Raw genomic sequence first — 26776 nt, 5'->3', positions numbered from 1 at the left:
TAACCTCAGCCTCAGGCACTGGTGTTGGGGCCCTATTCATCCTGATCTGCAGGTCCCTCAGTTATTTTCCTGTTGCTATTACACTATGGAGTCAGCACGTGAGAAGAGGCCTGGGAAGAGGTTTTACAGTCTAGCCCAGTGGGGATGTCAGAGTTGCCTCCTGCCAAGTCTTCAGCATAAAAATCCCCCCTCCTCAGCTGCCTGTCCGGCTCGGCTCCCAGTTAACTCTTCATCCCCAACCCTAGACTCTCCCAAATGCCCAATGAAACTCTTCAGGTGGAAAAAGATAAAAGCAAGCGAAGAGAAGCAGTGCAAGAAACAGAGGTCCAAACAGAATTCTGATTTTTCTCCTTTCTCTCCACATTTTAAGGAAATGATTCCAATGTTCTCCCCCCACCTCCTGCAGCAGAGAAGTCCCCTGAGCATCTGTGGACATCATGAACCCTCAAAGTAAGCTTAACTTGGGCCCCTTTTCCTTTTCTATCAGTGAGGCTAAAGAGCCCCAGAAGGAAGACAGGTGGATTTTCCTCTCAGCTGGGACCACTTCTCTTTTCTATCACATTTTGGGAAACCTTCAAACATTCACATGCTGCTAGTATTTAAACTTTGCACTGGAGTGAATTCCAGGGGTTATGTCCTCACTGGAACCAACGGAGATAAGCCTAAAGGAATATATGGGCAAACACCTCAGCCTTTTTTTTCTTTTTCGAAGCTTCTTTAAACATACTTTCCTTTGCTCCTTGGTTAACAGGACCTCTGCCCGCGTTAGAGAAACTGCCCAGTGACTCCGATCCTGAAAGGGATGCTTAGCTGAAGCAAAGCGGAGTCTGATACTTCTCACTCCTCCATCTAGTGGTCAAGCTATCAAACTACGATTTTTGCTATCATCCAACCCAGACAACACTGGCAGTCAGTAAAACAAAGCTAGCTCGTTCTCCCATCTCTCAAAAGAATTAAATCTAGGAGTCAAGCTGCTGGCTTAACAAAGGAATGTACAGCAAGGCCTAAGGTGCCCCGACGCATGAGAGAATTGATTTCTGCTACAATGCTGAGATGAAATCCTAAAATGATTCTGGCCATTGAGCTAGCTTCTAGCGCAAACCCTGCACTGGGTCATCTTTGTTCCACCCCCAAATCAGAGTAAATGGAATTCAGAAGGCTGGTTCTGTGACCGCCTCTATGTACCTCACATACTCATAGTAGCCAGGCTCTTAAATAATGAAACTTAACACTGTACTTAAAGGCCTGTTCTGATCAAATCATAAATGTGCACGCTAGTGTTCTCCAGTAATTAAAACTCTACTCGTACACATTTAATCAAGATATTCACAAGTGTTTTGCCCTAACTAAGAATTTATATTAACACGAAGTCCTAGAATTATACTGCATAAACCCCCAGGATTTGGAGAACATCATTCACCCTTCTTAACCAAAAACCTTGGTGCCTGAAGATGGGGTTTTGATCATGGCCAGGCTGCAAATTTAGGTTAGGCTCTGGTGGTACATCCTTATATGCTCGGTCAAGACACACAATAGACCCTCAATAAATATTTGCTGAATTTGAACGATTCCTGTAAAAATCTCACTTAGAGACATCAGCTTGGGACACCTCCTCTCTTAATGTTCCTTCTCACAGAAGCTCCTGGAATGACCAGGTCTGGCAGGAGGGGGCACACAGGGCTGCTGCTCAAATCAGAGAATGGAACAAACTCCAAAAGGAACTGGAGTTAATCTCCCCTCCCCATGTAGATAATGGGATTCCTAAGGTGCAGAGTGGGAGAGTGGGTAGAGGAAGCAGGTTTCAGAGACTGAGAACCTACTAAATAAACTCCTAAAAGAACTTTCCCTTGTAAAGAGAATGCATGAAAAAAGAAGGGAGATGAGGAGAGAAGCCTCCCACAGCTGTTAGCCTGGAACAGCCGCTCTCACCTCAGTTCATCTGGGGAAGGGGCTACAAAGCAAACAATCTTTATTCACAAGTGGGGCAGCAGAGGGGAGTTACCCCCAGGTCAGTCCAAAAGCAAAGATATTGGGTGGAAAGATGGCACTGGGCAAGGAACTCAGCACTCATCCTCACCCAGCAGGGCATAAGGGTTTCGGCCAGCCAGGCTGGACCCTGGAGCTGAGGTTGGGGTGTCCTCATCCCCTTCTCCCTCCTCATCCGCATCCCGGTCCTCCTCTCCCTCCTCCTCACAGGAGCTGCTCAGCTCTTCCTCTTCCTCCTCCTCCTCGTCACCTGCTGGCCCCACCCTGCCCTGCAAAACCACCAGCTCCGTGGTCTCTGGATGGGACTCCCAGGTGCCTGGGGAACCAAAACAAGAAAAGAATGAAGGAGAGTTTTGAGCAAAGAACTAAAGCCAGAGAAAGACGGGGAAGAGGCAAAGAGTAGGAATAACAATAATCTTTATAGCTGCTTACATTCATTCATTCATCCATTCACTCAACTCCCTATATGCAGACTGCTGAACAGAAGCTTTGTGCACATCAATTTCAATCTTTACAGTCACCATGCTAAGGGTCAATTATTACCCTCAGTTTGCAGATCAGGAAATCGCCTCAGACGTTAAGTAACAGGGTTAGCCAACAGGTACAGAATCCAGGTTTCACCCTCTCTCTCTCTGGCCACAAAGCCCACACCTTTTACCTACACCATAGCAGGGGACTGGGGAAGAATATCTGGGCTCTGACCTTTCTGTTCACTGTAGCCTGGGGGATGAAAACACAGGCTGAGGCGGCCGTCCACTGCCAGCCGCAAGAGACTATTGGCTGCTCTGTACACATCATTCCGAGCGGCCTTGGCTGTCTTGTAACCACGTTTCTCTGCCCAGGCTGGAGGGAGGAAAGAATGGATGGAAAGGGAAGGCATTAACCAGGTACCAGTTATCATACTCCCACTCCCATAACACAGTCCTTCCAAGTTTTCCCCAAAACATTCCAGGCCAGAGATCTTACTGGCTTTGCAACAAAAATCTAGGGGTGAGTGGACAGCAGCTTCATCAATGGCAGAATCTCTGAGGAGAGGAAAGGAGACAGGGTAGGGTAAAAGGCGAGGCCAGAAGGCTGGCAGGTAAGGAAGAGCAGCTGAAACCAGGTGGGGCGAAGCCAGGCACATGGAACTCACCTTCACAGATGTCCCAGGCACACCAGGGGTGTTCCATTGAGGGGTCCTCAGCCTCTGGGTGGCGCAGGTGGAGCAGGGCCTGCACGGGGATTCGGGAGGCCAGGTAGCCCACAGCGGTATAGGGCTCTTGGATCTGGGCAATGGGGTAGATCCCTGCCAGAACCTGAAGGGAATGAGCACTCAGTACCTTCCTCAATGTCCCACCTTCTCTCTTTCCCTTACCCACCCTCCCCGTCATACCTGCAACTGCCTAGGCAGAAGGGATGGAAAGATGAGGCCCGGGCAGTCACAAAGCTTCACGGATGGGGTAAGAAAGTAGGTCTGAAAGTATCGGGTATGGCCCGGGGTTCTGGAGACACTCACAACTTTCCGCCCCACCAGCCCATTGATCAGCGAGGACTTTCCCACATTAGGGAAACCTGAAGAAGGCAAGGAAAATTAATGTTTAACAGGTCTTTAACTCTATGATGGGACTGGGTGCTATACCTATAGGTAAAAGGGGAACTAAGACTCAGAAATTAAGGAAATGGTATTGCAGAATACAAATCACATTCTGAGCTGCCAGGGTTAAATCTTGGCCCCTCCACTTACCAGCTTTGTGATATCAAGGCAATTAACTTTCTGAGCCTCTGTTTCTTCATTTTACAGTGTGTACGCCTCCTACTTCAGGGTGGTCAGGATTAAATGAAATAACCAATAAAACTTGCGTGGGTCAGTGCCTGCAGTACAGTAAGTAGTACCCAGTACCAGTGAGCCACATCTCATAATAATAATTATGACTTGGCTGGGCACGGTGGCTCACGCCTGTAATCTCAGCACTGTGGGAGGCTGAGGTGGGTGGATTACCTGAGGTCAGGAGTTCAAGACCAGCCTGGCCAACATGGTGAAACCCCATCTCTACTAAAAATACAAAAATTAGCTGGGGGTGGTGGCAGGCGTCTGTAATCGCAGCTACTTGAGAGGCTGAGACAGGAGAATCGCTTGAACCCAGGAGGCAGAGGCTGTAGTGAGCCAAGATCATGCAATTGCACTCCAGCCTGGGCAACAAGAGCAAAACGCCATCTCAAAAATAATAATTATTATTATCAGGCCAAGCGTGGTGGCTCATGCCTGTAATCCCAGCACTTTGGAGGCTGAAGCAGGCGGATCACAAGGTCAGGAGTTCGAGACCAGCCTGGTCAACACAGTGAAACCTCATCTCTACTAAAAACACAAAAATTAGCTGGGTGTGGTGGCAGGTGCCTGTAATCCCAGCTACTCAAGAGGCTGAGGCAAGAGAATAGCCTGAACCCGGGAAGCAGAGGTTGTGATGAGCCAAAATCAAATCATACCATTATACTCCAGCCTGGGCAACAAGGGTGGAACCTCAAAAAAAAAAAAAAAAAAAAAAACCTATTATGACTTGTCCAAGGAGACTGAAGGCTTTGGGGCTCAATGCTGCTCTGCTCACAACCACCACCATCTTCCTTCTGGCTGATTTCAGTGCCTTCATCTCACTTCCACAGAGCATCTCCTTTACCCCACCTCAGCCGTCCACTCCCGTGGTAATACCTGCATCCTGTCACTTCACAGCTCCAAAGCCTCAACTTCAAGCCCCCTCTCTGCCCTGACAACCCATTTTCCAGCAAACTTATTCTGGTTCCTCCATTCCAGTAAGTCTTTGACCCCTGACCTTAGCAGAGAAACACTATGCAATACCCAACTCATGTCCTCAATTTTCTTCTTAACTGACTCAGATTTCATGATCCAGCTCCACAGCCAGGCCCATTCACAGAACTGGAGCTCCCTAGTCCCACCTCTCCCCTCTATCTTACCCATCTGGCAAAGTCCCAACCCTGTAAAATCCAACTCTGTCCATTGAGCACCTGCTCCTGGGCAGCTGACTGTGGCTGAGAAAAGATATACCACTTTGCTGACTGCACCCCTTTACAACACATGGAAGTATCTAGGAAGAAGGGAGGGAATGAGGGAGAAAACAGTTCTCCTTTAACAACAATCACCAGACCCATTTCTCTGTCCACTTTGTAAGAAAACTCCTTAAAAGACTTATCTACCTTTTTTCACCACTTCTTCATACTATCTTCTTTGTAACTGTAAACTGTAACACATACAAAAACGCACAGAACTTACCTGTGCAGCTTGATGAACCCCATACCACTCAATGTGTGACAACACGTTCCATTTGTCCTTGTTTGTTTTTGTTTTTGTTTTTGTTTTGAGACAGAGTCTCACTCCCTCACCCAGGCTGGAGTGCGGTGATGCAATGTCGGCTCACTCCAACTGTAGCCTCCCAGGTTCAAGTGATTCTCATGCCTCAGACTCCTGAGTAGCAGGGACCACAGGCATGCAACTCCATACCCAGCTAATTTTTTGTATTTTTTTGTAGAGGTGAGGTTTTGCCATGTTGGTCAGGCTGGTCTCAAACTCCTGACCTCAAGCAATGCACCTGCCTCAGCCTCCCAAAGTACTGAGATTACACACATGAGCCACCACACCTGACCTCCACTCATCCTTCTTGATTACAATCCTCTCCCTCCACACATGTGAACTTCATCCTTTTAAGGGAATCCACTTCTTATGTTTCTCTTTAGTTTATGACCCATGTATCTCTCAACAATGCAGCTTAATTTTGCAGCTTTCAAACTTTATACAACTGAAATTGTGCAGTATGTATGCAATTGTGTCAGGTTCCTTTCACACATTATATAAGGTTGTTGCACCTCCTCTCATCGGCCTACTCCAGTTTGGCTTTCTCCACCCCACTGAAACCACTGATCTTCACATTACCAAGCCCGCTGAGCAGGTCTCTGTTCTCACTTGGCCTGTAGGCAACAGCTGACACAGCTGATCCCTCCTTTCCTCTTCAAACACCACCTTCACTTGACTTCTGGGACACTCCCTTGGTTTTCCTCCTTCTCACTCTCCTTTGCCCAGCTAAATGCAGCCTGTCCTGAAGCTCTGTCTTTGACCTCTTCTCTACCTGTTTCCTTTCTCTCCTACATCTCATCCAATCCCATGGCTTTTTTTTTTTTTTTTTTTTTTTGAGACGGAGTTTCGCTCTTGTTGCCCAGGCTGGAGTGCAATGGCGCAATCTCGGCTCACCGCAACCTCCGCCTCCTGGGTTCAGGCAATTCTCCTGCCTCAGCCTCCTAGGTAGCTGGGATTACAGGCACACGCCACCATGCCCAGCTAGTTTTTTGTATTTTTAGTAGAGATGGGGTTTCACCATGTTGACCAGGATGGTCTCGATCTCTCGACCTCGTGATCCACCCGCCTCGGCCTCCCAAAGTGCTGGGATTACAGGCTTGAGCCACCGCGCCCAGCCTTTTTTTTTTTTTTTTTTTTTTTAAGACAAAGTCTCACTCTGTCGCCCAGGCTGGAGTGCAGAGGCACGATCTCAGCTCACTGAAACCTCCACTTCCCAGGTTTAAGTAATTCTCGTGACTCAGCCTCCCAAGTAGCTGGGACTACTACAGACATGCACCACCACACCCAGCTAAGTTTTTGTTTTGGAAGAGACAGTTTCACCATGTTGGCCAGGTTGGTCTCGAACTCCTGGCCTCAAGTGATCCACCTGCCTTGGCTTCCCAAAGGGCTGGGATTATAGGCATAAGCCACTGCACTCAGCCTAATCCCACAGCTTTAAATACCACTTATATCCATCAATGGCTCCCCAAATTTAAATCTTTCCCAAATTCAAATTTCCAGTCCTCTTCTCTCCCCTAATCTTCTGACTACTTGCCCACTGCCTATTTGACATCTCCACTAGGGATATTTAAAAAGAATCTGAAATTTAATTTCTGATTCCCTTTGCTTCCCCAAAGCCTTCAAATCTGCTTCTCCCTTAGTCTTCCCATCTCAGTATCTGCAGTTGCTCAAGACAAAAACCTGGAAGTCCTTCTTTATCCTCATTTTCATGTGCCAATTGCAAGCCATCAGTGATCTCATTTTCTCTACCTTCAAAATACATCACGCTTCTGGTCCTGTCTCACCACCTCCAGCTCTAGCACCCTACTCTTAGCAACTCTTATTTCTCCCCTAGACTACTGAAACAGCCTCCGATTGCTCTCTCTGCTCCCTTTCTTGCCCACTCCCCACCATTTATTCTCTACTTAGCAAGTAAACTGCTAAGAAAGAAAATCAGATCCTGTCATTCCCCTTTTCAAAACCTACCCTTGGCTTCTCATGAGTCTTGGAATAAAATCCAAAATGCCTATCACAGCCTCAGGACTCTACATGATGTGGGCCCTGGCGATCTTGATGACCTCATCCCGAATACTCTATCCTGCCTCCCATACTCCAATCCCCTGGGCACTCTTGCTGGTGCCAGAATCTCCAAGCTCACTGCCACCTCAAAATCCTTTCTCCATAGCTCTGAATGGCTCACTTCATCCCATTATCCAGTTCTCTCCTCAGGGAGGTTTTCCCTGATCACCTCTCCCCTCAGCCACTCTTTATCCCCCTCTTTCATTGCTTTATTTTCTTCACTGCCCCTACATGATTTCAGATCACAAAATCTATTTACTCACAAAAAAATAAGCTCCATAAATGTACAGACCTTTTTGCCATTTTCACAGCAGTATGTCCCATTCCTAGAATATCTGACACCTGGTAAGTGTTCAGTACATATTTGTTGAATGGCTAAATGAATGAGAGCTGGAGGGAAATACAAACTCAGGGGTACCTGTGCCACAGCAAACACACTCCTTCTCATACCATGCAGAATAGAGACCAACTAGAGCAGAGGCTGCCAAGAGAGGGAACAGAGGCTCCTTGTGAGGGGGAGCCTAGGATCAGAAGTCAGGGAAGGGACAGCCTGGGTGAAATGACTGGAACAAGGAGCAATCACTCGGCAGTAAGGCAGGTTTTTCCAAAGACAAAAAGGATACAGAGATAAGTCAGAGCACATCCAAGGAGCCCAACTACGTACTCTACATTCCCCAGTTTCTTCTGGTTTGGGCCCTTTTTGGTTCCAGTATCACCTCAGATACCACAACCTGGCCGAGGTCTCTCCTCACCTCTCCTACCCAAAATGAAAATAGGCCCTGGGTCCTAATCATACATTCCTTTTTCCTCCACTGTGAGCTCAGATAAAGCCCTTAATTAAGGAGAGATTCTCCTTGACAACAAACTTAAAAGGGTTAAAACCTAGAAGGAAACTAATACTTGCTGAGCTCCTATTATGATTTGATGATCACTGTGCTACAGACTGATTACTACAATTCAAACAGTTAATATATATAAACCACTTAAAACAGTGCCTGGTACATAGTAAACACTATATAAATACTAAGTTTTAACAATAATAATTAATAATTGTTATTATTGTTACCACTATTTGTGAGGCATTCTTAGGCTCTCTCACTACTGTCCCTGTCGTTCTTCACATCCATTCTTTTTTTGTTGTTGTTTAAAAAACAGGGTCTCACTCTGTCAGCCAGGCTGGAGTACAGTGGCACAATCATAGTTCACTGCAGTCTTGAACTCCTGAGCTCAAGTGATCCTCCTGCCTCTGCCTCCAAAGTAGTTGGGACTATAAGCACACATCACCCCACTTGGCTAGTTTTTTTGTTTTGTTTTTTTTTTTTTAATCTTTTGTGAAGATGGGATTTCACTATGTTGCCCAGTCTAGTCTTGAGCTCCTGGTCTCAAGCTATCCTCCCACCTCAGCCTCCCAAAGCACTGGGACTACAGGCATGAGCCCTCATCCATGGCCCTGATCCATTCTTTTAATCAGGTATCAATGTCTTCATTTAAAAAATCAAAGTAATAGCCGGGCGCGGTGGCTCAAGCCTGTAATCCCAGCACTTTGGGAGGCTGAGGCGGGTGGATCACGAGGTCAAGAGATCGAGACCATCCTGGTCAACATGGTGAAACCCCGTCTCTACTAAAAATACAAAAAACTAGCTGGGCGTGGTGGCGCGTGCCTGTAATCCCAGCTACTTAGGAGGCTGAGGCAGGAGAATTGCCTGAGCCCAGGAGGCGGAGGTTGCGGTGAGCCGAGATCACGCCATTGCACTCCAGCTTGGGTAACAAGAGCGAAACTCCGTCTCAAAAAAAAAAAAAAAAAAATCAAAGTAACTAAGACTCAGAGTAGCAAAAGCACTTGCTCAAGACCTCACAGCTGAGAAGAGGTGGAATTTAACTCAGGCTGTCATGATCTTTCCACTACAGTAGATGCCTCTTCTGCCTTGCCCACAACCACTGGCAGAGATCACCCCTCAGACACCCTGGGACCTAATAAGACCTGACCAACCTCCCTCTTTTCCAAATACGAAAATTCTGTTCCTCCTTGGAGGCCACCATGCATGAGCTGCCACTTCCTTACCCACACAACCAATGGTCACCACCCCATCCTTGTAGCGTTCCCGGGTTGGGCCAGTTGGCTCCATCGCTGAATCAGTCTGCTGCTCCACCAGGACTGCTGGCCCATCCTCTTCTTCCTCCTCCTCCCCGGAGCCATTACCCCAGGTGGCCCCAGCCACATCCCGAGCAATCTTCTCCCGCCAGCTGCTCAAGTCCACTGCTCAAAGAAAGAGAAGATGAAGGAGGCTCTTCCCAGGGCTGCTATGTATGATGGCACATACTGTGCCCTGCACAGATGATGTAAGATGGCACCCTCTGGAGTTGTACGGTGCCAACCGGAACAAAAGTAGGCCAGAGAACTCTCCCAGTGGTCACTTGACCCCACCCTCCCTGAAATCATGCACATTTCTGTGTCTGAGTTTCTGAAAAGTACTGGGAAGGCTGAAGGCAGCAAGCCACTGAGGCTCCCTACTACCTGCTGCCTCTCATCCCACCAAGTCAATCTGCTCCTTATTCTTTCCCTTTCCCTGGCCTCTCGCACACATCCACCATAGAGGTTGAAAGGTGAGCAAAATGATTCTGCATCTTGGGTCTCCCCCATGGTCCCCCACAGCCCTCCTCTAAGGGCCACATACCTTTCCCCACAGTGATGGCTTCACAGGCTCTCAGCAACTGCTCTGGCCCCAGCGCCCGAGTCCATCCTCTCCCTCGCCTCCGACTCTTCTTCAAGACTGAGATCAGAGTGTACAAAAGGATTGGCACACAGGCTTAGGTCTCTCATCTCTCCCACCACCCTTATGCCCAAGACCAGGTGCCCCCTTGTCGACAAGCCTCTCTGTTCTCCCATTTGTCCCCTGCCAACTCACCTTTCCCTAGCTTCCCTCCTCATTGCCCACTCACCACTACTAGGGTCCTGTGGAGTGCGGGGGTCCCGAGGGAAAGAGGTGAAAAGGACGACATGGAGCTGGGGATAGTGTTGGTGGAAATAGTGTTTCCAGGCAACCACAAGAGCTGGCGGGGCCAGATCCACCTTGTTCAAAACCAGCACGAGGGCCAGCCCAAGTTCTCCAGTCACGTACTCATAAAGTGCTGGCGGGAAATTCACAACCTAGGACAGGGTTGGTAAGAGAATGGAGCAATGAGAGGTCAACCCAGAGTTCTCTGCCTCCAGCTGCCCACTCAGCAGGCATAGCTCAGAGAAAAGACCCTGGCAGTAGCAGATTCTGGGCTGAAAACTATGAACTACCCAAACTGAACAACGAAGACAAAACAGGGGTTAGTAACATTTCTGAGTCTCAGGGGGCTTCCTATAGGTCATGATTAGAAATGGAAATAAAACCAAAACAAGACAAGGAAACAGCATCCCTTAGCACACTGAGGTAAAGGCTGGGATCGGAAATAGGGATGGGGGTTAGGGTAGAAATTAGTCTGTTTTTGTGTGCATACAACTATGTAAATGTATACATACACACATATGCATGCATGCAAGTACGTGCCCATGTGTGCATGTCTGTGTGTTAAGAATGTGACTGTGAAAATGTGTGCAAACATGCCTATGTATATTGATGTGCACATGAATACATGTATGTGTTTGTGAGCATGTGTGTACATATCATTAAGGAGTCCCAACCTAAACATTCTCACAGACCTCTCTTTCTCCCACTAGAGGACAAGAGTGAAGTGGCAGAGCCAAGATTCACACAGGGCAGTCCAGCAGCAGTCTACAGCCTTAACTACTACTCTAGCATTCCAGGTAGGTTCAGTAGCAACTGATGTGGCTGTGCTAGAGAAATGAGATAAGGAAGAAAGGGCATCTTTGGGCTGGGCAGGAGGAAGCCCCCAACTGCATTCATAGAATCCCTTGAGCTCCACACTTGGATTTTCTGTTGGTCTAACTGTTGTGGGCTAAAAGACAGGACATGGTGTTTTGAAGAGAGAGTGAACTAGCCAAAGGGGGAGTGACAGGCTATGATAAGAGAGAATAAAAAACTGAGTTCCTAACTGCAGACATCAGCACTAGGTAGAGGTTGGAAAGACAGGAAGATGGATACCTGTCTTCCAACTCTTGCCTCTGACCTTTTCTCCCCAAAACCCTTTCTCTCTCCTCCCCCTTGCCCGCCCTTATCACTAGTACTCACTGGATGTCGGATATCAGTGATAAGCAGGACAATGTCAGACATCTCTAACACCCGCCACAGCTGCCTCCATGTCTAAGAAAACAAGATCCAGAAGAGAACCTCAACACAGAGTCTCTCTCTGCCTGACCCCAAACCAATTTGACCATGGGTCACTATGCCCCACTCCTGTCCCTACTCTGAGTCACCTCCAGATTGTGCTCAAAGTAGCTGAGTTTCTCAGAGGAGTAAGCCCCATGAATCTTCCCAAGATACTCTTGGAAGCTCCGTTCCTCTTGGCTCATTAGTTGCTCCTTGGACATCTCATAGCTCCAAGGAGGACGTCGAGGAAAGTCCAGAACTGGGAAATCAGGAAGAAGTCCAAGTGTGAGGAAATTTTCAGTATTCAACAGTACATCCCAGACCCCTCCTTCCTCACAGTCGGCTCTTACCTTTCCAAACTCCTTCCCAGCCCATGCCTGTCTTGCTCTCACTCACCTGAGCCAGGCTGATAGACCTCCCGGATGTCCAGCTCCAACACTTCAGCACTGACCGGCTGCAAAACTTGCTCACGGGCTGCTCTCTTTCTCCTTTCTACCTCCTCCCTGCTGTCTCTTTCAAAATGCAGTCGGTATCTAAGGGAACAGGGACCGAGACATCCAGCGCAATCCTGTGGTCACAAACTCCCATTTTCTCCCCTCTTGGACAATCAACTTCGCAAAGCATTCTCTCCAGAGTTGTTGAAGCCTCCTGTCTCAAGTCAGCCTTCCCCTAAGTTCCTCTTTCAGGCAATATTCAGCCTCCTCCTTTTAAAAGGCAAATTCTCTGCAGCCTCTCTGGAAAGGAAGATTGTGGCCTGCTCTGGGGAGCCGAGCGGCCAGCGGAGAACTGCGGCATCCTAGGCCCACCGTCTTCACCAGTAGCAGCCCGCTTTCCCCCAAAGCTCTGATTTCCGGGTAGGCGGGAAAGTCGTAACCAGTGCCCCCTCCCACCCTCACCGATTTGGGTCGTAGCCTCGCGGACCCAGCCCCTGAGAAGGCTGCTGGTTAAGCCTGCGGATATGATGGGTCACAGACTCCCCGTCGGAGGTGTCGGTCTGTTCCTCCCGCCGCTCCCGGCTCCCGCTGCGGCTGTTGGAACTGGAGCGTAGCCCATCTTGAAGCCCTGCGGGGAGGGGCCGGTGACGCCAGGGCTGGCCAGCTCTCACGCGCCGCCGTTAAGACCCTCTCCCGCGTCGGCCTGACTCTCCTTCATCCCACTCAACTTCTTTGGAGGCTCCGTCCTCCCAGCCACCCAGTTCGGGACCCTCCCGGATGTGCGTGGGGGGTAGTTACTCCTCCAGGGAGCAGTGCGGACCGTGCCCTGTGCGAGCTGAAGGGATTCCCCTCCCCCAATTCTCCATCTTTCCCCACCCCTTCCAGATGTAAGGGGGGTGGGGTGGGGAATCCCCTCCGCGAAAGGCCCCGAGGGTCGGCGCTCTCCCGCGATCCCCTCCCACGCCCCCGAGAGGTGCAGCGATCACACCCCTCCTTCCAGATGTGCGGGAGCCTGAGCCCCGCCCCCTCCTCCCGCTCCCGCACTGACCTCTCTTCCGCTCCCGCTTGTCCTGCAACTGCTTCTTCTTCTGCTTCACGCTGAAGGGCTTCTTCCTCGGCATGGCCCGGACCAGTCACCTGGCCCGCCCTCCACCGAGCTCCCGCCGCCTCAACTGACTGCCCCCCGGGGCAGCCCCCGCCGCAGGGGCCCGGGACCCTAGGGGAGGCGGGGCTAGCAGATGACGTCAGCGGGCGGGCCCGACTGAATTGCCGCGGCGGCTGCGATGGAAGGCGAACGAGGGAGATATACAGTCACTTCCCTCCAGGAGCTAGGCGAGAGGATGATGCGGGGTGGGCTACTGGCACGTGAGAGCCACTAGCACCGAGAGGGCGCCCCGGCGGCGAAGAAGGAGGCGCGCGTGGGAGGACCGGGCTAACTCCGTCACGGACGCTACCAACTCGCGTTCGGAGAAGGGGGAACGCGTGTCATCACTACCTTGCGCTCCCGGGAGAAGCTACCACTCACCTGGAGGGGGCGGTGGAGTGGAGGGCGGGGCTTATACCTAGGGGAGAGGGGGCGTGGACTCACTGAGACTAAAACCAACCCTCGGGCTTGACCTTAGTGGAAAACCGAGACTGCGTCTCGGGTAGGCAGCCAGGTTGCTGGGCTACACTAGGGGCACGGTCAGAGGTCTTTAGGGGAGGGCGGTGGTCTGAAGAGTCCTGGGTGCCGACCTGCTGGGACCCAAATTCCTTGTGAGAACGATGATAAGGAGCAGGTTTACAGATAAGTGCAAAAGGGGACAAGAAGGGAAACCCAAGCGGGACAAGGACTTTGGAGGGAGGTCAGAGGGCACGAAGTTGTGCCTGCAGCTGTTACCATAGTAACCGGGGACCGGATGTGGCGATCTTACGGTGCGACAGTCCTCTTCTCAGGCCTTCTGGCCCGAGAGCCTCTTGACTCTGTGGCACACTCTGAGGAGCTGGTTGTGGTGGTTTCCAACGAGGGAAGAAGAGAGGAATTTTTTTCAAAGCAGTTACAGAAATGCAGCAAAGGGAAGCTGTGAGGTTGCCACCATGCCTGGCAGAGACGGACTGAGGCAGTTTACTCCAGAATGCGGCCGCTGCAGATGTTCCCCGCAACCTTCCGGAAGTGGAATGGCGGGAGCCTCATCCTCGCTGCCCACCGCCCCCCCGGAAGCGGAAACAGAATCCCCCACGTGCCCCTTCCTCACTGCCCTCCAAATCCCGCTGCAGCCATTGCCGCAGCCACGATGCCGAAACGAAAGAAGCAGAATCCGCACCAGCCACCACCACAGCAGCAGCCCCCACTGCCCGAGCGGGAAGAGACTGGAGATGAGGAGGATGGGAGTCCCATCGGTGAGGGGTCGGGGAGGGATGTGCACATGCCTGTCAGCCCGTCCGGGCGAGGGGCTAGGGGCTGCTAAGGTGCAAAGGAGGGGGCTGTAACGGAAGGAGGAAGGGCGCACGCGCTGGGGAGGAATGGAAGGGGGCTGTCCCAAATGGAGCCTTGAACGAGGAGTTCTCTTACTGGAACCATCAACCTCAAACTGGCCCCAAACCTTTCTGGAGAAGGCGGGGGTGGTGAGAATAAAGAGCTCTTTTGCGCAGTCGCAGAACAGTAGGGGAAAGGGGCAGTAGAGATGTTGCAGATTGTGATGACTGGGATGACAGCTTGTATGCCGACTGACTGAAAAGGTGCAGGTGCAGCTTTCTCTGAACTAGTCCTCTGGCCAAGGGGAAGGAGAAGAGAATTGACTGGCCAGCAGTTGAGGGATCGGTTTATGTCTGGAGACACTTGGGTTGTTTTGGATAGCAACGGTACGGTGAGGAAAAGAAAAAGTTTTATCTTCTCCTGCATTATCCCCTTTGATTGAATATCTACTTTTTGCAAACCCTGAAACAGCTTTGCAGAAAAAAGCGCAGGTAGATGGGTGAGAACTCCTAGGACTGCTAAAAATATACCTGACTTTACTAGTTGAATTAAGAAATGAGTAATACAAGAAAAACACCTAAGAACAGAATCATCAGTCCCTTAATCCATTCTGATGACCATATTTTCATGTCTGCTCTTAGGACCACCCAGCCTTCTGGGCCCTCCCCCCATGGCCAATGGAAAACCTGGTGACCCTAAGTCAGGTGAGGAGGAAGGGGCCCTGATCCTTGTATTAGGTTGTGGAGAAGAGAGCAAGGGAGGGGATAAAACCCAGAAAGGACTTAAACATCAAAAGATCAGGGATTCCATACCAAAATGAATGGAGAGAAGTTGTATATTTGCTGATTGGAAAACTCAATGTTGTAAAAATGTCACTTCTTCCCAACCTGATGTACAGATTTCATGCATTCCAAGCCAGAACATCTACAGTGTTTTTGTAAAAATACACATTTTTATAGGGATATGCAAAATATCAAGGTGAGAGACTGTCAAGACAAGTGGGAAGGCTTGCTATGAATATCAAGATTTATAAGCTGGGCATGGTATCACAGGCCTATAGTCCTAGCTAGTCAGGAGGCTGAAGTGGGAGGATCATTTGAGGCCAGCCTGAGCTACATAGTGAGATCCTGTCTCTAAAAACAACAACAAGGAAAAAAGACTGACTATAAAGCTGTAGTAGTTACAACGATGCAGTTTGGATACAATTATACACATAAGTCAACAGGACTTATGTCCTGAAGACTCCAGTAACAGACCCGGACATGTGTGGACACTTCCTTTATGATGAAGATGGAACTGAAAAGTTGGTCTTTTCAATAAACGATACTGGATCACTTGGATATTCATGTGAAAAAAAATGGAATTTCACCTTACACTCATAATCATATACAAAGATCTATTTCAAATGGACTGTAGATTTAAGTATAAAAGGTAAGAGAGGCCAGGCACGGTGGCTCACACCTGTAATCCCAGCACTTTGGCAGGCCGAGGCGGGTGGATCACCTGAGGTTGGGAGTTTGAGACCAGCCCGACCAACATGGAGAAACCCTGTCTCTACTAAAAATACAAAATTAGCTGGGCATGGTGGCACATATTGCCAGCTACTCAGGAGGCTGAGGCAGGAGAATCGCTTGAAACCGGGAGGCAGAGGTTGCAGTGAGCCAAGATTGCACCACTTGCACTCCAGCCTGGGCAACAAGAGCAAAACTCCGTCTCTAAAAAAATTAATAAATAAAAGGTAAGAGAATAGTTATTCTAGAAAGTAAATGGGCTGGGTGAGTGGCTCATGCCTGTAATCCTAGCACTTTGGGAGGCTGAAGTGAGTGGATCACCTGAGGTTAGGAGTTCAAGACCACCAGCCTAGCCAACTTGGTGAAACCCCATCTTTAAAAAAAAAAAAAAAAAAGTAAATGTATTTTCATGCTCTAAGAGTATGCAGACAAGAAATGCACATATACATACTAACCATAAAGGAAAGATTGATAAATTGAACCGTTAGAAAATATAAACTTGCTAAATGACACCATTAAGAAATCAACAGGAAGCCTTACAGTAGAAGATATCTGCAACAAATATAACCAATAGGCCAGGCGTGGTGGCTCACACTTGTAATCCAAGCACTTTGGAGGCCAAAATGGGCAGATCACCTGAGGTCAGGAGTTCAAGACCAGCCTGACCAACATGGTGAAACCCTGTCTTTTTAAAAAATATATATATATATATGCCGGGCACGGTGGCTCAAGCCTGTAATCCCAGCACTTTGGGAGGCCAAGGTGGGTGGATCACGAGGTCGAGAGATCAAGACCATCCTGGTAAACATGGTGAAACCCCGTCTCTACTAAAAATACAAAAAATTAGCTGGGCATGGTGGTGCATGCCTGTAATCCCAGCTACTCAGGAGGCTGAGGCAGGAGAATTGCCTGAACCCAGGAGGCGGAGGTTGCGGTGAGCGAGATCGCGCCATCGCACTCCAGCCTGGGTAACAAGAGCGAAACTCCGTCTCAAAAAAAAAAAAAAAAAAAATATATATATATATATAAAACTATATATATATATATAACTATATATATATAAAACTATATATATATAACTATAATACATAAAGAACTTTTCCAGACAAGCTATTTGAAAAACTGACAAAAGACCAGAACAGGTACCTTATGGCCAGGTGTGGTGGCTCATGCCTGTAATCCCAGCACTTTGGGAGGCCAAGGAGGGTGGATCATCTGAGGTCAGGAGTTCAAGACCAGCCTGGCTAACACAGTGAAACCCCGTCTCTGCTGGAAATACAAAAATTAGCCTTGGGGCCGGGCGCGGTGGCTCACGCCTATAATCCCAGCACTTTGGGAGGCCGAGGTGGGTGGATCATGAGGTCAAGAGATCGAGACCATCCTGGTCAACAAGGTGAAACCCCATCTCTACTAAAAATACAAAAATTAGCTGGGCATGGTGGCGCGCGCCTGTAGTCCTAGCTACTCGGGAGGCTGAGGTAGGAGAATTGCTTCAACTCAGGAGGCGGAGATTGCGGTGAGCCGACATCGTGCTATTGCACTCCAGCCTGGGTAACGAGCGAAACTCCATCTCAAAAAAAAATTAGCCTTGAACCCAGGAGAGAGAGGTTACTTTTTTTTATTTATTTTATTTTATATTTTTATTTATGCCTGTAATCCCAGCTACTTGGGGGACTGAGGTAGGAGAATCACTTGAACCCAGGAGGTGGAGGTTGCAGGAGGTGGAGATCATGCCATTGCACTCCAGCCTGGGCAACAAGAGTGAAACGCTGTCTCAAAAAAGAAAGAAAGAAATTAGAACTCTTGTGTACCGCTGCTGGGATTATAAAATGGTAAAACTACTATAGAAAACAGTATGAAGATGTTCCTCTTAAACAATTAAAAATAGAACGACCCTATGACAAAAAATTAAAAATAGAAACTACTCGGAACTCCTGCTTCTGGTATATGTCCAAAAAAAAAAATGGAAAACAGGGTCTTGAGATTTGCAGACTCATGTTCATAGCAGCAACCCACATGTCCATTGATGAAAAAAAATGTGGTGTTTTCATACAATGGAATATTATTCAGCCTTATGATGGAAGAAAATGCTGTCATATACTACAACATGGATGAGCTTTGAGGACTTTATGTTAAGTAAAGACATAGTGTATGATTCCACTTATCTGAGGAGTCTGAAGTCAAATTCAGGGACCAGGCATGGTGGTTCACATCTGTAATCCCGGCACTTTGGGAGGGCGAGGCAGGTGGATCACTGAAGGTCAGGAGTTAGAGAGCAACCTGGCCAACATGGCGAAACCCGATCTCTACTAAAAATACAAAAATTAGCCCAGCATGGTGGTGCATGCCTGTAATCCCAGCTACTCAGGTGGCTGAGGCACGAGAATTGCTTGAACCTGGGAAGCGGAGGTTGCAGTGAGCCGAGATAACACCACTGCACTCCAGCCTGGGCGTCAGAGCAAGACTCTGTCTCAAAAAAAAATTATAAAAATAAAGTCGGCCGGGCGTGGTGGCTCAAGCCTGTAATCCCAGCACTTTGGGAGGCCAAGGTGGGTGAATCACGAGGTCAAGAGATCGAGACCATCCTGGTCAACATGGTGAAACCCCGTCTCTACTAAAAATACAAAAAATTAGCTGGGCATGGTGGTGTGTGCCTGTAGTCCCAGCTACTCAGGAGGCTGAGGCAGGAGAATTGCCTGAACCCAGGAGGCGGAGGTTGCCGTGAGCCGAGATTGCGCCATTGCACTCTAGCCTGGGTAACAAGAGCGAAACTCTGTCTCAAAAAAAATAAAATAAAATAAAGTCAAATTCGGAGCCTGGCGTGGTGGCTCAAGCCTGTAATCCCAGCACTTTGAGAGGCCGAGGCAGGTGGATCACGAGGTCAAGAGATCGAGACCATCCTGGTCAACATGGTGAAACCCCGTCTCTACTAAAAAATACAAAAAATTAGCTGGGCATGGTGGCACGTGCCTGTAATCCCAGCTACTCAGGAGGCTGAGGCAGGAGAATTGCCTGAACTCAGGAGGCGGAGGTTGCGGTGAGCCGAGATCGCGCCATTGCACTCCAGCCTGGGTAACAAGAGCGAAACTCCGTCTCAAAAAAAAATAAAATAAATAAAGTCAAATTCAAAGAAACAGTAGAATGGTGGTTACTAGAGGCTGGGGGAAGGAAGATGGAAGAAGGGGAGTTTTGTTTAATGGGTACAGAGTTTCAGTTTTGCAAGATAAAAAACTTCTGGGGATCTGTTTCACAACAATATGAATATATGTAACACTACTGAACTATATATACACTTAAAGACAGGTAAGATGGTAAATTTACCACAATAAAAAACAAACAAGATGAGACATGATGACTCATACCTATAATCCCAGCACTTTGGGAGACCAAGGTGGGAGGCTCATTTGAGCCCAGGAGTTCAAGACCAGCCTGGGCAATGTGGCAAGACCCAATCTCTCATTAAAAAAAAAAAAAAAAAAACACCACTTTTCACACTCACCAGAATGGCAAAAATTAAAAAACAATGCCAAGTGTTGTCAAAGCTAAAGGACAACTGCTGGTGAGAGTGCAAATTGGTACAACCACTTCGAAAGAAAGTTTGGGCTCACCCCTGTAATCGTAGCACTTTGTGAGGCCAAGGTGGGTGGATTGCCTGAGCTCAGCAGTTTGAGACCAGCCTGAACAACATGGTGAAACCCCGTCTCTACTAAAATACAAAAAGTTAGCTGGATGTGGCAGTGTGCACCTGTAGTCCCAGCTACTCAGGAGGCTGAGGCAGGAGAATTGCTTGAACCCGGGAGGCGGAGGTTGCAGTGAGCCTAGATCATGCCACTGTACTCCAGCCTGGGCAACACAGCGAGACTCCATCTCCAAAAAGAAAAAAAAGTTTGGCATTATGTATGAAACTTGAGCATAACATATACTCTATGACCCAGCAATACCTCTACTGCATATATACTCAACAGAAATGCATACATATATGTAACAACATGTATAAAAATGTTTATAGTGGAATTTCTCGTTATAGCCCCAAACTGGATACCACCCACATGTCTATCTTCAGTAGAATGGATAAATAAGTTGTTGTGTATGCATGCAAGGGGATACTACAATGCAACGAAAATGAATGAACTACTTCTACAGGCAACCTGGATGAATCACACAAACATGATGTTGGGCGAAAGGAGCCAGACATAAAAGAATGCAGACTGTATGATTCCATTTTTTGTGAAGTTCAAAAACAGGCAAAAACTAACCTATGTTGTCAGGATAGTGGTTACCTTTGGGGAGGAGGTGGGAAGTGGGAAAAGGGGCACAAGGGGAGGATCTACTGAGGTGCTAATAAGGCTTTATCACCTGGTGGCGGAAACTCAAGTGTGTCTACTTTGTGGTAATTGGGTTGTGCACTTAAAACTGGTGTGTCTATGTATGCTGTTCTTCAATAAATTTTTTTTTTTTTTAAATCAGGGCTTATTAGGATTAAGCTGCCCATTGGTCACCTTTCTGTTTGTTTTGTTTTTTCTCTCTCTCTTCAGCTTTTCACAGAGGTCCTCCAGGATCAAGGGGACCATTGATTCCACCACTGCTGAGTCTCCCACCTCCTCCATGGGGTAGAGGCCCAATTCGGGGAGGCCTTGGCCCCAGGTCTAGCCCATATGGTCGTGGTTGGTGGGGAGTCAATGCGGAACCGCCTTTTCCGGGGCCAGGCCATGGGGGTCCCACCAGGGGAAGCTTTCACAAAGAACAGAGAAACCCTCGAAGGCTCAAAAGCTGGTCTCTTATCAAGAATACCTGCCCGCCCAAGGATGACCCCCAGGTTATGGAAGGTGAGGTCCATTTTGTTATGCCCATTACTCCCAGAGTGACGGAACATTCATGATCATCTCCGGGCTTTCCTTGTTTGCTTTTGAAGCAGAAATAGACCGGAATGTTATTTCTCCCAAGAGAAAGACTACCATTCCAAAATACCTGGAAATGGTAGGGGTAGGAAATGTCCTCCTTCTGTCTCTGCTTTTCACTATATTTGTTTTCTTTCTTGCTCAAATTTTTAAATGTTCAATTTTCACTTGTTCACAGACAAATCTGACCGCCCTGTCTGCCGACATTTTGCCAAAAAGGGCCACTGTCGATATGAGGACCTCTGTGCCTTCTACCACCCAGGCGTCAATGGACCTCCCCTGTGAGACTGTGCCTTCCCATCCAGGCTGGAAGGAGCTCTCTGTGACTTAGCGGCAATGCATTTCCCTGTAGCCCTGTGATGGCTACTGTGAGGCTCTTCCAACACCCTCAGTCAGTGACACACCTACCCCATCCGCCACCTCCCCAGTTTGGGGTCCACAGTTGTGTTGTGTCACTGGTGTGAGGTGTATGCGCTTTCTTCTGATCCAGCCTGTAGAGACTTGCCTTCGGGACCCATCTTTGCTCCCTTCAGTTGCCTCCTGGATCTTCTTTCCCGTCATCAAATGACTGTGGAACAGGAAACTTCTTTGGTGCTGTTTCTTGTGCATCTCTCCACCTGCTCCCCAGAATTGCCCTCGATTCCTGAGAGCCCTGGAGTGGTTTCCTACCATTCCCTTCTTCTAGCTGCTTGTTTTAAGTCATTTTTATGTGACATCTCATACCCCCAGTGTTGTCAGCTGCTTGTGAAACTCTGCCAGGTTGTCTAACCTGGGGTCAAGTTTGGGTGACTGGTGCAGAGCTACTTCCTACAAGGCCACTTTCCCTACTTTTGGATTTCGTAGTTTCGCTGTCAGTAGCATGATCCCCACCACTATGGTCTGTGATCACCGTGCTTTGTGGAACTGTGCATCCCCTTGTAGCCTTTCTCAGTGTCCATGGCATTTTTGTGACTTCCCAACACTAGAATAAGTTTTTCTGCCAAAATGAGTTAGGCTCTTGGTGCCCTCTAGACTTTCCCACCTCCCAACATGGGAGAATTGTGAACCTTCCATCAAACTGCCTCCCTGGGCCTCCCCATTCTCCTGTTGGTTATTCTGGGTCTGACACAGGCCCTTGAGATGTCATGTAAAGCCTCCAGTGGCTTTCCTACGTAGATCCCTTCTAGCCCATTTTAGTTAGACTGTCATTGTGAATGCACCAGTCATTTCATTTGAATTCTGTGAATCTCCACCTTGCCTATGTTTGGGTGGAAACTGGACAGTACTGTTGCCCTCTTCCAACCCTCTTTCCCTACATCCTGGTACTGGTTGTTTTCTGTGAAAACAGCAGTGAACAGGTTCCGTTTTGAACTGACCCTGAGGAAATGAGTCAGGAGCTGTACTGGCAAGAGGGAGGGGATGAGAGCTGTTGGAGAACTGAGAATGAGGTTTTCTTTTTCTTTTTAACATTTTTTTTTTATATTAGTAATAAACACAGTGGAAACCAGCATTTTCTTTAATCCCTGTGTTCTAGTCATCTCTGGAGAGGCAGATGAAGCTGTTCTTACCTGGTGGAGTCAGCTCATTCAACTAGAATGAACTCATTCTAGTTGAATGAGCTGACTAGAATGTTCATACATTCCCCATCAGTAGTTCATACACACTAGTGATGGGGAATAACAAAACCTAAGGTTCTTTCAGGCTGAAAGAACCAATGGGGGTTCCATTAGCCTGTAGGCATCAATCAGACCAAGCTGCTTTATGTTCAAGGGCAAAGTTTTGTAGGAAAAAGGAAAGGCCAAGTGTCCCTGGAGTTATTTTTAAACATTTTACTTTATGGAGTTTGTGTTTATGAAGTGGTTAATGATGAAGGAGTCTTTTTTTTTTTTTTTTTTTTTTTTTTTGAGACAGAGTTTCGCTCTTGTTACCCAGGCTGGAGTGCAATGGCGCTATCTCGGCTCACCGCAACCTCCGCCTCCTGGGCTCAGGCAATTCTGCCTCAGCCTCCCGAGTAGCTGGGATCACAGGCACGCGCCACCATGTCCAGCTAATTTTTGTATTTTTAGTAGAGACGGGGTTTCACCATGTTGACCACGATGGTCTCGATCTCTCGACCTCGTGATCCACCCGCCTCGGCCTCCCAAAGTGCTGGGATTACAGGCTTGAGCCACCGTGCCCGGCGATGAAGGAGTCTTTAAGCAACAATTTGCAGTGTCTGTGGGCCAGGCAATATACTAAGCACTACAGATAACTGACAGCCAAATCCAATTTATTTAAAATGTACAGGGAAGACCAGTTTATCAAATAATCACAAATAGCATGTGAAGTTAAACCTGTCAAAAGTGGTGGGAAGAAGACAGGGTGAAAGGGAAGTGTATGATAAAGGGAGTCAGGGAAGGAGATACAGCTGAGACATGCTCCGAAGGATAAACAGGAGGTGGGGTGGGAGAGGGGAGTCAAAGCAAAGGTCTTCGCTAAAAGACCAAGGGGAAGAGGAGCTAAGAAAACTAGGGACAGTGGGAGGTGACACAGAAGAAAGAGGAGTCAGACCACTCAGGGCCTTGGAGAAAATGAAAATGTGGCTCTTTTCTTAGAATAGGAGCCTTTGAAGAATTCTAGACAGGTGAGTATCATGGCTTAGGTTGGCTTTTCAAAAAAATCAGCTTGTATGGAGATGGCCAACCTTGGACCTGGAAGTTAGTTAGAAGCTACTGGCTACTTCAGTAGTACAATTGAGCCATGGTGATGAAACAGACTTGGGTAGTAGAGGTGGAGAAAAGTGGGCATTTGAAAATTACAGGTCAAAACAAAGTATCAGATTTCTCCAGGTAGTTCTGGCTTATGTAACTGACATTTAAAAAGGAAAGTATTGGGCCAGAAGCAGTGGCTCATGGCCAGCACTTTGAAAGGCCAAGGCGGGCAGGTCACAAGATCAGGTGTTCAAGACCAGCCTGACCAACATGGTGAAACCCCTCAGGTCTCTACTAGAAATACAAAAATTAGCCAGGCATGGTGGCACATACCTGTAGTCACAGCTACTTGGGAGGCTGAGGCAGGAGAGCTGCTTGAACCCAGGAGGCAGAGATTGCAGCGAGCTAAGATCTCACCACTGCACTACAGCCTGAGCGACACAGCAAGACTCTGTCTCAAAATATATATATATATTGGCTAGGCACAGTGGCTCATGCCTATAATCCCAGCACTTTTGGGAGGCTGAGGCAGGAGGATTGCTTGAGCTCATGAGTTCAAGACCTGCCTGGGCAACAGCAAGATTTTCACAGTTTAAAGTGAAGATCTTGTCTCTACTAAAAATAAATTAGCCAGAAGTAGTGGCACACAGCTGTAGTCCCAACTACTCAGGAGGCTGAGGTAGGAGGATCACTTGAGCCCAGGAGGCAGAGGTTGCAGCGAGCTAAGATCTCACCACTGCACTCCAGCCTGAGCGACACAGCAAGACTCTGTCTCAAAACATATATATATATTGGCTAGGCACGGTGGCTCATGCCTATAACCCCAGCACTTTGGGGAGGCTGAGGCAGGAGGATTGCTTGAGCTCATAAGTTCAAGACCTGCCTGGGCAACAGCAAGATCTTCCCAGTTTAAAGTGAAGATCTTGTCTCTACTAAAAATAAATTAGCCAGAAGTAGTGGCACACAGCTGTAGTCCCAACTACTCAGGAGGCTGAGGCAGGAGGATCACTTGAGCCCAGGAGGTCAAGGCTGAAGTAAGCCATGATCGTGCCACTGTACTCTAGCCTGGGCAACAGAGTTGAGACCCTGTCTCAAATAAATAAATAAAAATTGTACAAATATTCCAGAAGACAATAGGCAGAATGCCGCTAATGAGCTTTTGGGATGGTTGAGTCTGAGATGCCTTTTAAGACATTCAAGCAGAGATATAAAGTAGGTATTTGGAGATGCAGGTTTTGGTGTTCAGATTAGAACTAGAGACAAATCTGAGTTACCTGTATATAAGTGCCAGTTGAGGCCATGAGCATGGATGTATTTGTTCACTCTAAGTGTTAAGTATCTGCTATGTCCCCATTCATCAGGTTTAGGTTCACTTGTAACAGAAACCCCAAATTAGTCTTAAGATAGAAGTTTATTTTTCTCACAGGTCAAGAGGTAGACAATCCAAGATGTGTGACAATGCCATCACTACATGATCCCTGAGTTTTCAGAACCTCAACCCCCAAGTTTTAGATTCACAATCACAAACTTCTAATCACAGTTTAAAGTGAAGATCTAGCTTCCTCATCCATGTTCAAACCCTTAGGATGAAAGAAAGGCAGAGAATACCAGTTGTCTGGGAAGAAACTTCTTCAAAGTTAACTTACAGCTCTTCAACTTACAGGCAAGCATTTAAGTTGAGTTTATTAATTCTACAGAGGTTATCTCCCTAAAAAAGGGCTTCTAGGAATGACAGGATTAGGGTTTGTGTTCGTTGATTTCAAAAGAAGCAGGAAATTGTTCTGGCTTAGATGCTGTCAGAAAGCAGGAGAAATTCTATGATTACCTCTTAAATCTTACCTAGAAGGAGGGAGAAATGAAATATGGCTAAAGATGTAAGGCAAAAAAAACCAACACATTTTAGCTGAGAGGGAACTGTTTGGTGGCTCATGCCTGTTTGGTGGCTCACGCCTGTAATCGCAGCACTCTGGGAGGCCAAGGCGGGCAGATCACCTGAGGTCAGGAGTTCAAGACCAGCCTAGCCAACATGGTGAAACCCCATCTCTATAAAATAAAAAATTAGCTGGGCATGGTGGTGTGCTATAATCCTAGCCACTCGGGAGGCTGAGGCAGGAAAATCACTTGAATCCAGGAGGCAGAAGTTGCAGTGAGCTAATATCGTGCAGTTCACTCCAGCCTGGGCGACAGAATGAGACTCCATCTCCAGAAAGAAAAAAAAAAGACGTGGCTAGGATAGACCTCTCTGAGGAATCTGGGAATCTGTAGATGAAAGGCCCAGGACTTAGCCTTGAGGAACTCTGATGTTGAATGGCTGAGTGAAGAACGACATGATAAGCCAGACAAGGAAACCAAGGAAGGATGACGGAGAAGCAGGGAGAGATCTCAGAGTAGGGCACTGCCTGGCTGCTTCCTCTGTGCCAGGCACCCTGCTAAGCTCTTCATAGGCACTATCTTATTTAAGCGTCACATACTTCTTTTTTTTTTTCTTTTCTTTTTCTTTTTTTTTTCCTGAGATGGAGTTTCGCTCCTGTTGCCCAGGCTGGAGTACAATGGCTCACCATAACCTCCATATCCCAGGTTCAAGTGATTCTCCTGCCTCAGCCTCCTGAGTAGCTGGGATTACAGGCATGTGCCACCATGCCCAACTAATTTTGTATTTTTAGTAGAGATGGGGTTTCACCATGTTGGTCAAGCTGGTCTCGAACTCCTGACCTCAGGTGATCCACCCGCATCGGCCTCCCAAAGTGCTGGGATTACAGGCATGAGCCACCGCGCCCAGCCCATACTTTCTTTTTTGGGGGGATTCAAGCGATTTTTCTGCCTCAGCCTCCCAAGTAGCTGGAATTACAGGTGCTCACCACCATACCCAACTAATTTTTTGTATTTTTAGTAGAGACAGGGTTTCACTGTGTTGGCCAAGCCAGTCTCAAACTTCTGACCTCAGGTGATCCACTTGCCTCGGCCTCCCAAAGTACTAGTATTACAGGCCAAAGTGCTGGGATTCTAGGTGTGAGCCACCGCACCCAGTCAAGCTTCGCATAATTTCAATGAACACTTTAGTGCCTACCATAGGGCAAGCACTGTTTTAGGAACTAGAGATACATTGATAAAAAGGACAAAATCCCTGCCCATGAGGAGCTTACATTGTTTTGAGAGTGACAGACAA

General features: G+C 47.9%; 2 protein-coding genes across 4 annotated transcripts; one reads left to right on the top strand and one right to left on the bottom strand.

Moving 5' to 3' along the window:
* Positions 1–1952: 1952 nt before the first annotated feature.
* On the bottom strand, positions 1953–13388 carry GNL1 (G protein nucleolar 1 (putative)). Of its 2 annotated transcripts, XM_003944653.4 has the most exons (12): positions 13126–13286; positions 12540–12705; positions 12040–12176; positions 11751–11902; positions 11566–11637; positions 10328–10535; positions 10063–10158; positions 9450–9644; positions 3362–3540; positions 3122–3284; positions 2689–2829; positions 1953–2302 (listed from the first exon to the last, which is right to left on the bottom strand). In XM_003944653.4, exons 1-12 carry the CDS (start codon positions 13196–13198, stop codon positions 2061–2063), a joined length of 1824 nt encoding a protein of 607 aa, XP_003944702.1. In that variant the 5' UTR covers positions 13199–13286; the 3' UTR covers positions 1953–2060. The 2 variants fall into 2 exon arrangements, with proteins under 2 accessions (XP_003944702.1, XP_074254422.1); XM_074398321.1 differs by lacking the exon at positions 12540–12705 and having other exon boundaries at positions 13126–13388.
* On the top strand, positions 13344–21847 carry PRR3 (proline rich 3). 2 transcript variants are annotated; one of them, XM_003944656.3, is made up of 4 exons: positions 13344–14456; positions 15174–15236; positions 20579–20869; positions 21120–21847. In XM_003944656.3, exons 1-4 carry the CDS (start codon positions 14192–14194, stop codon positions 21224–21226), a joined length of 726 nt encoding a protein of 241 aa, XP_003944705.1. In that variant the 5' UTR covers positions 13344–14191; the 3' UTR covers positions 21227–21847. The 2 variants fall into 2 exon arrangements, with proteins under 2 accessions (XP_003944705.1, XP_003944704.3); XM_003944655.4 differs by lacking the exon at positions 15174–15236.
* The last annotated feature ends 4929 nt before the right edge of the window (positions 21848–26776 follow it).

Source organism: Saimiri boliviensis, chromosome 4 (assembly GCF_048565385.1).
Source record: "Saimiri boliviensis isolate mSaiBol1 chromosome 4, mSaiBol1.pri, whole genome shotgun sequence".
In the NCBI taxonomy this organism is placed as follows: Eukaryota; Metazoa; Chordata; class Mammalia; order Primates; family Cebidae; genus Saimiri; species Saimiri boliviensis.
This window is presented reverse-complemented; position numbering and strand designations above follow the sequence as displayed.

Coding starts and splice junctions, on each gene's coding strand:
- GNL1 (XM_003944653.4), bottom strand. CDS start 13,198: ATGCCGAGGAAGAAGCCCTTCAGCGTGAAGCAGAAGAAGAAGCAGTTG. Junction 2,830..3,121: donor TGCCTGGGACATCTGTGAAG/GTGAGTTCCATG, acceptor TCCTCCCTCCAG/CCTGGGCAGAGAAACGTGGT. Junction 2,303..2,688: donor AGGCTACAGTGAACAGAAAG/GTCAGAGCCCAG, acceptor TTGGTTCCCCAG/GCACCTGGGAGTCCCATCCA.
- PRR3 (XM_003944656.3), top strand. CDS start 14,192: ATGCGGCCGCTGCAGATGTTCCCCGCAACCTTCCGGAAGTGGAATGGC. Junction 14,457..15,173: donor GGAGGATGGGAGTCCCATCG/GTGAGGGGTCGG, acceptor GTCTGCTCTTAG/GACCACCCAGCCTTCTGGGC. Junction 15,237..20,578: donor ACCTGGTGACCCTAAGTCAG/GTGAGGAGGAAG, acceptor CTCTCTCTTCAG/CTTTTCACAGAGGTCCTCCA.